General features: G+C 40.8%; 1 protein-coding gene across 1 annotated transcript; it reads left to right on the forward strand.

Annotated features, from left to right (window-relative positions):
• The first annotated feature begins 241 nt into the window (after positions 1–241).
• On the forward strand, positions 242–3,095 carry LOC109242556 (BTB/POZ domain-containing protein At5g66560). The gene is made up of 4 exons (XM_019409402.1): positions 242–611; positions 703–772; positions 859–2,124; positions 2,217–3,095. Exons 1-4 carry the CDS (start codon positions 571–573, stop codon positions 2,805–2,807), a joined length of 1,968 nt encoding a protein of 655 aa, XP_019264947.1. The 5' UTR covers positions 242–570; the 3' UTR covers positions 2,808–3,095.
• Positions 3,096–10,822: the final 7,727 nt, after the last annotated feature.

A 10,822-nucleotide genomic window follows, 5' to 3' on the forward strand; every position in this document is an offset into this window, starting at 1 on the left:
AATATAATTATATCAAACTTTAAACATTAAGGATAATATGGTTTGCTATATGGCGATCGGGTGTGATTGTTCGCAAATTAAACTTAGGCCCACTCAAATAATAGAAACACTCTGAATTTTATAATATGATTGCAAAAAAACAGTAATAACAGTTGTCAAGCAAAGCGTGTTTTTGGTGCTTGTAAGCAGGAAAAAGGTTAAAATAATGATGACGATAATAATTTATCCTCCTTATATCTTTTCTTAAAACTGAATTTCAAAGTCCTAATTTGCTTTTTGAATCCTCCACCCATATAACCCTAGAGAGAGAGGAAAAAAAAAGAAGAGAAGATTCTGATCTGATTCATCAAAAGAAGAAAGTGGTTAGTACGAAATTAAAAGACAGAAATTTTGGAAAAGAGAACTCATCTATTTCTTCATCATCATCTCTTTCCTTTAGTTTTTTCAAACCTATATAATCATTTCCCCAGTACAAAATCTGACCTTCTTTCAAACACCTTATCTTCATGAATCTATCTTAGTACTTCTAGCTAACTAAAGTTTCCACTTTCTCCTTACACTGAAGAAAAAATGGCGCCGTCTGACCACCCCACTTCCAAAGGCCAAGCATGGTGAGTACTAACAGTGTCACTCCTTCTTCTTCTTCTTCATTTATTGTTTAATCAGATTAATTCACTGATTTTGTTCTTCCTGAATTTTCAGGTTTTGTACTACAGGTTTACCTAGCGATATCATCATTGAAGTTGAAGATATGACCTTCCATCTTCACAAGGTGAGTAACCTATGTGAAATGCTTAGATAATTAACTAATCATATGTTTCTTATTTTGTGTGTGCGCGTTTCTGTCTGTTGTTTCAGTTTCCTCTGATGTCAAAAAGTAGAAAGCTTCATGAGATGATAACAGAGCAAGAGACAAATGCAACAAGCACTAGAATCCAAAAACCTGCTGAACGAGACAACGATGCAGGTGATGGTGACGAAGAGATTGAAGAAGAAGCAGAGGAGATTGAGGAGGACCAGCAATGTTGTATTTCATTCCCTGATTTTCCGGGAGGTTCAGAGACATTCGAGACGGCAGCCAAGTTCTGCTATGGTGTGAAAATCGAGCTGTCTGCATCGAATGTTGCTCCACTGCGCTGTGCGGGTGAGTACTTAGAGATGACTGAAGAGTACTCTGAGGATAACCTCATTTCCAAGACGGAGAGGTTTCTTTCACAAACTGTGCTCAAGAGCATTAAGGACTCCATCAAAACACTAAACTCGTGTAAGAACATCTTGCCGTTGTCAGAAACACTCGGCATTGTTCAGAGATGCATTGACGCCGTTGCTGTTAGAGCTTCTGCTGCTGATCCGTCTCTCTTCGGCTGGCCAGTGAATGACGCCGCCATTGAAGCAAATACTCGCCGTAAAGGTGCCTCTAGAACCGGTGGTATGGATTCGTGGTTCGAGGAACTAGGGCACTTGAGTTTGCCTCTGTTCAAGCGTCTGATTTCTGCGATGAAATGTAGAGATTTGAGTTCAGAGGTTATCGAGAGTTGTCTAATGTATTATGCCAAGAAGTACATTCCAGGAATTTCACGTTCGAGTAGGAAGGCATCGTCTTCTTCAATACCTTCAGAGAATGAACAGAGAGAGCTTCTGGAGACAATAATTACAAATCTACCTGAAGAGAAAAGCTCAAATGCCTCAACAGCTACAAGGATTCTCTTCGGATTATTGAGAACAGCGAATATACTGAATGCTTCGGAAGCTTCTCGAGCTGCACTGGAGAGAAAAATCGGATCTCAACTGGAACAAGCCACATTGGACGATCTACTCATTCCGAGCTATTCTTATCTGAATGAAACGTTATATGATGTCGCTTGTGTGGAGAGAATATTAGGATATTTTTTGAACGGATTGGAGGAGAGATTGACCACTAGTATTCTAGGCGAAGAAGAGAACAACAGTGTCAGATCCGCGGCGTTAATGTTAGTCGGGAAGTTAATCGACGGTTACTTATCGGAAATTGCTTCGGACAATAATTTGTTGCCGGAAAAATTCTGTGAACTAGCTGTTGCATTGCCGGACCAAGCTAGACTCTTTGATGACGGTCTTTACAGAGCCGTGGATGTGTATCTCAAGGTAATTAATGACATTTTCAGAAATAAAAAGTTTATTCATTTGCTTAGTTTCAATAAATTTGTGTTCTAACATTGTTAAACCAAATTCATTAGGCGCATTCATGGATATCGGAGGCGGAGAGGGAGCGAATATGTGGAGTAATGGATTGCCAAAAGCTAACACTAGAAGCGTGTACACACGCAGCTCAGAATGAACGGCTTCCACTTAGAGCCGTAGTTCAGGTACTGTTCTTCGAGCAACTTCAACTCCGGCAAGCAATCGCTGGAACTCTTATGGTCGCCGATGTTGCTCAAGGAGAAATCCCGCGGCTGTCGATTTTGGACGGTGGAGAAGGGGACAGGGAAAGTGGAGAGGAAGAGGAAACGACAGGAGTAGTTGGGGTGGCACGTGCACAGGAAGGTAGTAGCACGTGGAGGAACGCAGTGAGAGAGAATCAGGTGTTACGCTTGGATATGGATAGCATGAGGACGCGAGTACAAGAACTGGAACGAGAATGCTCTACAATGAAGAAAACAATCCAGAAGATAGATAAGGTAGGGAAACACGGCGGTGCCGGCGGCGGAGAAAAAGGAGGAGGGTGGAGGAGCAAGTTAGGGTGTAAATTCAAGACGCAAGTGTGCGACTCGCATGAGCCAACCGTTGTGGAGGGCAGGAAAGGACGGGACCACCGTCATCGTCAATAAAAGCCAAATAAGAAACAAATCAGCTTCTTCTACCTAATGGTTTCTTTTTTTAGTTTTAAATTATATCTGTTGTGCCGTTATCCAGAAATTGTTTATTTTCCAACTTATTCTTTAGTGGACAGATTCTTTTCTTTTTGTTTGTAAGTTGCTGTATTTTACTATATTTAGATCTCAATGACGTGCATCTGAGTGAAAGTCAGGTGGTTAAGAAGTTGCAATTTGGATAGTAATGTACTAGTTTGATTTTTGTGATCACCCCTTTAATATCCAGTTTAACTTTTTATAATCCGGTTTTAATGATGTGGAAAATTATCTATTCGATATGTTATGTATCTTATCTCCTGAAGCTTTGTGGTCTTTCCACGGATTCCCCAATAATTAATATGAAATGTTTTGTGTACCAGGCTGTTTTGTGTATCTACTATGGAATAATGGAATAGGGTCAAAGTGCCTAATAAGGGCAAATACAGTATAACAGAGGAGAAAATTACTCAAAATGTGATAATAGAAGGGCAAATTGAACCTTCTCCTAGGAATAATTTGAAGGACAGAAAAATGCGAATCTGAAGTGGAGGACCAAAATTGGAGCTATTGAAGGGCACACTCGTCTCCTCTCTGGATGACAGTGAACTATGAATATCACGATGAACTAACTACTTTTTGTTTTGATGAATCCAAAGTTGCTTTAGAAAATAGAGTGGTCAGTGTCGCCTTGTTGGCGGGGTAGGAACATCACTTGGGTAGTTTTAAATGGACATCAAACACTGCAAGGGGTCGTTCGGTTTGAACACTATTTATGGTGCGATAAGTTAGGTTGAGATTAGTTATGTTGGGATTAGTTATCCTGGTATTATTTTTTATTCACTGTTTGGTATGTTGTATTAAAAATGACAATTGCATAATTTCTAAGAAGAAGGTATAAGTTATCCCGACACTAATTACCCTACCCCCTATAAGTTATCCCGGTACTAATTTTAATCCCGGATAACTTATACCAGGTTTGCTAACCAAAAAAAGTATTAAAGTGGTATTAAATTTTATGCCAGCACTATATCTACTTATACCTCATACCAAACGAGCCCAATAATATTATTTGTTATTTAGATGGAGTGTCACGGAGGGAAATTGTGTTGGATTATTCAATCATCTCGTGGTCCAGTCTCATAATGCACCAAAATAACAAATGCTGACCTGAAAAGATCTGTCGAATCCCTTTCATTAAAAGAACGCTAAAGTTTCCTCTATTCCTTCTCCTTTACGTGTATATTTATTTTGATTTTGAAACAGTTTCTCTTTTTCATCAACTTTGCCAATCAAAAAGCAGCTCAACCATTTGAGCTCAATTTTATCTGCACCACTGACAACAAAAATGAACTGCATGAAACAGCGAAAGTTATTGATCAGTAAGAGAAGATAAAGTGAATCTTTTGTGCATTGAAATAAAGAAGGAACTACTGATGTGCAAACAAACTCACTCTTGTCCTTTCGATAAGCAAAACTATTAGTAACAAATTAGTAACAAGTCAGCTGGATAAATATGTATTTACACCATAAAGCTATTGAATGTCATATAGCTGTACATATTGCTTCACCTCCATGAGTTGTGTACCAGCTTCATACCAAAGTGTCAAAAAGGTGTGGCGAGGAAAAATTCGTACTGCCTTTATCATTAAGAAATTCATTCTTTTCGTCTCTCTATTCCTTTCAGGGAAGAACTATTTTCTTTGAACGATCTGATTACTTGCCAACTTAACAGCAAGTTACTTTTGGTGTTTGACCAAGTGCGGAGCAGTTGTTGCATTGGGGCAATATTTAAACACACACAAAATCCATTTGGTTATTAGATTTAATGACCAGAGATCAGGTAGAGCTCATCAGGATAGTAAATCCTATGAAGACATGTTCCTTGTCAAAAAAAATTCCATTGCTAATCTATGCTAAAAGAACCTAGATTCCAAATACATTTGCTGTAAAAAAAAAAAAAAACAAAACTCTATTACTAAGAGGCTAGTACCAACCTTCACTGTCCTACAGACATTTGCTAAATTTCAAAGAGTAAGGATTGTGTATCTTTATTCAATTTACCAGTCTAATGTTTACTTTATTTAAGTCTACTTTTAAATGCATTGACAAGTTTATTCAATATGAAAAGAGGCACCCCGGCCAACTACCTGCCCCGAGGCTTAACTTCATGGTTCGATTTGGATCGGGTTTTCCCTAAAAATCAACCAAACCAAGTAAGTCAGTTTTTCAAATATTAGAACCAAACCAAACCAATTAAGTTGGTTTTTCTCGATTCGGTTTATGTCGATTTTTCGGTTTTTTCGGTTATTTATCGTTTTTTTCTTAAATATAAGACATACACTACCAAACACATATTCCGGCGACCACATTTTCAATGTAACACTATCAAATCAATTGCCCTTTGAGAAATCTATTATTTACCAAGATATATTGATGATAATTGAATCAAATAGTGATGAATAATTTAAGGACTCAATTAAAAATATGTTATTTTTAACACGAAATGGACTCTTACACTAAACAAAAGAAAACTACCAATCAAACTAGAATGTAAAGGTAAAGAACTATATTAAAAGTGCAAACTATTAACATTTACCATAAACTTTTTGAAACTTTGTATAACAATATACATATTTATAGGTATAATAATAAATTTGAAATAGCTACTCCTATAGTCGGTTTGGTTCGGTTTTTTTCTGATTAAACCAAAACCAAACCAAACCAAATTTGATCGGTTTTTAAAATTCAAAACCAAAACCAAACCAAACTAAAAAGTATCGGTTTTTTTGGACGGTTTGATTTGATTTTCGGTTTGGTTCGATTTTTCGGGTTTTTATGAATACCCCTACCGCCAGCAAAAGATGGTCAGTTGAATGTTCTTCGACATAAAATTATATGGTGTATGTAGGTTAGATATTACTTTTTTATACATATATATTAAATTTTGAATAATCTTAACGAAGGTTTTGATTTTACCACTAGCCATGATTCGAATATTAATCAGAAGCAAAGTAAAAAAAGTTTGATTGCCCGCTAATTCCCAATAAAATGCTGGCCAAATCCCATACAGTATCTATTAACCCTTACCGAAAACATAACTTCTGTCCTTAACAATTGTTTGACCAAAAAATATAGATCTTTGGTTCAAATAATTAAATATATGTAAATAAGGGTTAATCTTAGCTAACAATAATATCCCTAGATGGAATTCTTAAAGAAGCAACATATACTATAGCGGTACCGTCGGACAATGGCAGTGGCATACAATAAATATTCTAGAAATCAGAGGCAACAATTTAGCATTCAATATCAATGAATAGCAATAAATAATATTTAAGTAAATAGAATGAATGAGTCACCCAAGAAAGGATGAAATAAGTGGATGTTCTTTCTGACAATGAAGAATGATAGGCAGTCCCTTGAATATTTGAGTTATTCTCGAATCAGTTAAAAATTTTAGACAAGAATCTCAGCGAAAAGATGATGTTTGTGTCTTAGCAAATGAGATCCGATTCTCTTTCTCAAGTCAAAGTGTGTTTTTTACAAGTGAATATCACGTGTCCCCTATCATAGTGGCTTTTTCTATTTATAGGGAACATGCTCCTAAAAAACCCTAATAGTATAAGTGCAGAAAATATCTACTAGAATATTCTCTGTAATATCCTATCTTAAAAGTAGCCGTTATAATTCCGTCAAAAGTACTCGACCTCAGCCTCGACCCTTGTTGACTCCTCGACCTCGTCCCTTGCTGACTTTTCGACCACAGACTTTCACTTCTTGGGCCATTTCGACAAATGACGACTTGGGAACTCTTACCCTAGTACTATCTTGGCATAAATATTCTAAATATAGATTTTGACCCACACAGTTAGTCCCTCCGCTTATTGAGGCCGGCTTCAGGCGGGTTCGATGAGCGGATTTTGTTAGTTGTGGTCGAAACAATCGAGCGAGCTATGTGGGTTGTGGTGGTTGCGGCGAACTGGAAGCGTGGCCCTACATGGGCCACACATTTCAAATGCTTTGATTTTCCCGGACGATTTGCTGGAATTATGATGTCCACGAGTTAGGATGACGTCATGATGTCATGCATCATTATGACGCATATTCCCAATGTGTTGCCTCGTTTCGCGCGTGACCTCTGATTAGACCTGCCCCTTCGGTTCCGGTGCCAGTAATAATGAGCCATTTTTGGTTTTGGTGCCAAAACCTTTATAAATATAGGTATTTGGACGCGATATTAAGGTTTAAGTTTTCTGTTGTTTTGAAATCCCATAGTTTTCTCTTGCTCTCTTCCTGCTTCGAACTTCTCCTCTCCGTTCTAGTGATTTGTATTGTTCTTAGCTCTTCATCGTTTGATACCTCTCCTTCCTATATCAAACTATGTCTAACATGCATTCTAAGTCTAGTGAGGGAAGTCATGTGGCCCCCTTGGCAGTGGTGTTTCCCTCCCATGAGGAGAGTATTCCTGCCACTGTTAAGTCGGCTACTCTCTCCCTCTCCTTCCGTTGACATGGGAATTCTGTCGTTATTACGGTGTTTCCCTAGCTCAGCTCACGTCGTACATTTATGAACTTATAAAGTTGCTTACCAAATTTGTCGATCTAGCCGGGGTCGAGTTGACACTTCGGCGCTTAATACATATATTCGCCCCTAGCTTTATAGGGGAATGATGTTGAATCTTCGTCACCGAGGGGGCAAGTGCTTGGTGGTGAAGATGGACAACAAAGCCAACCGCCAATTCTGGTTCAACTTCTTTTTAATTAGAACCGATGACGTGGTGGCCAATGTCGATGGTTTTACCGAGGCTTGGAATTATGCTCGTAAGTACCTAATATCCTTGCTTGTAGATATCTGATTTTTCTACTGTACTTAGTCGTGGGATTTGGCCTCTTGTCCTCTTCTCATGCAACTAAGACCTCGCCTCCTCCTTCGCTCGCTCATATTTCTGACTAGGTTGATCGGCTCCTCCCTCACATCGCAGGGATTTGTGAGTGGCCAAGTTTCTTCAAGAAGTTTGGGCCTGCTCTCCCTTCGACATGTAAGTCCCTTTTACCATCGGTGTCTTAGTTTTTTTGTTTACCTTTGCTGACTTTTCCCTTTCCTTGTGTTTTTCTTAGTTTTGGCCAGGGGATCTTCGAGGAGGTCGAAAGCTCCCGCATCCTCATTCTGGAAGAGGAAAGCTACCACGTCCTCGGCTCCCGCCCCTTCTTCGACTGCGGCTGATGCTGCTTTTGTCCTGATCCCTCCCGTTGCTGCGTCAAAATATGTCCCTCCTTCGATCGTGGAGACTTTGGCCATGGAGACCTCGGCTTTTATAGACGAGGACGACGAACCTTTGCCCGGTGATGGAGATTTGATGGATTGTAAGAGGAGGGTTGTGGACATCGTGTGAGAGAGGTTGGCGGCCGCCGATGTAGGAGACTGCATTTTTGTCCTTCGAGAGACGGTCACAGTGCATATCGGGGTGTGCCCAGAGGCTAGTCCCGAGGCTATTTGTTTGGAGGATATGGATATATGACCCATGGGGGATGCGGTCGAAGGCGTGGTGGGCAGTGACGACATTGTTCTTCCCAGATACGAGGAGGCCTCATCTTCCGGGATTACGATGGAGTACCCTCTTCGAGTGATGATAGAGGTAAAGTTATTGCTGAGGAGGATGTTGGATCCAATTCTGACATGGATGTAAACGAGCTGAGGATGATCGATGAGGGGCTTACTCAGCTTGAAGTGAGGTTGGAGGGGGGTTTGAGGACTATTACGATCCCGATGGACTATAATTTTCTCGTGGATACCGAGAAGATTATTCCCTCTCTTATTCTTCTTAGTTCTGAAGTTGAGGGTACGACTCTCAAGACTATGAATGACAGCGACCTGTCGAATAACATTGCCGGCCTCGCCCTTCTGGTAAGTATATTTGTTGTTAGTTTTTTTCCTTTGGTTTTGTTCTTTCAGTCTCTAACTTCCTTTTTTTGTTTTGTAGACGGTCGTCTTAGAAATTGAGAGTTCTCGTAGGGAGAAGAGGCGTAAAGATATCTCTGTGAAGTTGAAGTACAAGTACTTCAGATTTCGAGAAGTAATGGGAGCTTCGGTGTCGGCTTTGTGAAGGCGGCGATGTGCGCCAGCTGAGGGCAGACTTGAAGGCCAGAGACGAGAAGCTGGTGTAGATAGTGGGGAAGTGCAGCGTCCTGGAGGGGATGTTGAGGAGCATGGAGGAAGAGCTCGAGCTCAGCAAGGGGGTCGAAGCCCAGTGCGGTGATCTCCAAGCTCAGGTGGTTTTGCTACGAGCCCATCTTGAGGAGTGTTGATTTAGGGCAGAGGCTCTTAGTGGCAAGGTCGCCGAGAAGATGGAGGAGTTAGAAAAGGCGGAGGCCGCTCGGTCAGAGGTTTTGAGGACGGCGGAATCTCTTGAGGTGGTGATCCAGACTCTCCATTCCGAGCGAGAAAATGACTTAACAACGGCCAGGCTTAAAGAAGAGCGGCTCGATGAGAGGATTGGAGAGTTGGAGAAAGAGACTTCTGGCCTCTACGATCGAGTTGCTGCTCTAGAGGCCGAGAAGGACTGATTACTGGCACAACCGTCCTCTTCCCGTACTTTAGATTTTCCTAATGTTCCTCGGGAGTTATATGAAGAGTGGATTCATGTTGAGGCCTAGTTAGATGTCTTTCGAGATTTGCATGCGGCAGGATCCGTTTCTGAGGCTGCCCTCGAAGATGTTCATGTTAAGGATTGTGAAGCTCGAGTCTCTCGTGGGTATGATCCCGCTACACCTGAGGCCGGTGAGGACGAGGGGGACGAGGGTGTAGACTGGCTCAAAGAGATTGCCCGGTACCATGCCGCATATCCTGAGGGCGAAGGTGGCGGTGGCGAGGGTATTGTTTGTCAGAGTGGAGACGCTGTTGAGGGCCAAGTTGGCGAGGATGTTGAAGGCCGTAATGGTGGTGACCAGTAGTAGTTTTCTCTTTTGATTTTTTGTGTATTTTTGCCGGCATCTTCATGATCCTATTGTAAACAATTTTAAGTATATGAAAAATCAAAGTTGTTCCTTGTATCTTTTTCTCTTCACGTGGTTTATTTTTGTACTTGTGTATATTTTTGTTTCTTTGTTGGGATATGGCCGAGGGCCGATGTGTGTTTGTTCGAGCGAGGTCGAACATAATCTTTCGTTAGATTTCGGCCAAGGTACGGTAGGTCTTTGTTTGATCGTAATCGAACATAACCTTTCGTTAGATCACGCTCGATGGTAGGTAGGTGTTTGTTCGAGCGGGGTCGAACATAACCTTTCATTAAATTACGGCCGAGGACTGGTAGTTGTTTGTTTGATCGTAATCGAACATAACCTTTCGTTAGATCGCTGTCGAGGGCCGGTAGGTATTTGTTCCAGCTGAGTCGAACATAACCTTTTGTTAAATCACGACCGAGGGCCGATAGGTGTTTGTTCAAGCGGAGTCGAACATAACCTTTCATTAAATCGCGACCGAGGGCTGGTAGGTCAAAAATAACCTTAACATGAAAAAGGTGTGCTGATAAGCGTAAGTTTCGTATTGCTTTGACTTTGTTTCTTTGGTTACATCTTGGAGAAATTTATAGATTTTTGGGTGTGTTCCAGTCCAGTCCCATTCTATCTAGTACATTCGTTGGTTGACCTAGAGAGTATTGAGAGGTCGAGTAATGGAATAGTAACCACGACCTTACCTTCACGTACTTCAAATCAGAGCGTTCCCTTTGCCGCCTCGTTAAAAACCTCACTGAAAAAACCCAAATGGGAAAAACTCAAGTGAGAAAAAAAGAGTACGACTTGGGGGACGTTTTTTCTCTTAGAAGTTAAAGTATTTGAGGTGGCTGATAATCCAGTTGTTTGGTAGTAGTTTTCCTTCCATTGTCTCTAGCTGGAATGATCCTTTATTCACTTTGGTTGTGATGTTGTACGGACCATCCTAGTTTGTTCCTAGCTTGCCTTCTCAGGGATCTTTGCTCGCTTGAGTTTTCGCTT

The sequence above is a fragment of the Nicotiana attenuata genome, unplaced genomic scaffold, assembly GCF_001879085.1.
Source record: "Nicotiana attenuata strain UT unplaced genomic scaffold, NIATTr2, whole genome shotgun sequence".
NCBI classification, from domain to species: domain Eukaryota; kingdom Viridiplantae; phylum Streptophyta; class Magnoliopsida; order Solanales; family Solanaceae; genus Nicotiana; species Nicotiana attenuata.

Excerpts from the sequence above, each read along its gene's own strand:
- LOC109242556 (XM_019409402.1), top strand. The coding sequence starts at position 571 with ATGGCGCCGTCTGACCACCCCACTTCCAAAGGCCAAGCATG. Across the intron at positions 612-702 it reads ACTTCCAAAGGCCAAGCATG|GTTTTGTACTACAGGTTTAC; the intron begins GTGAGTACTAAC and ends CTGAATTTTCAG. Across the intron at positions 773-858 it reads TGACCTTCCATCTTCACAAG|TTTCCTCTGATGTCAAAAAG; the intron begins GTGAGTAACCTA and ends CTGTTGTTTCAG.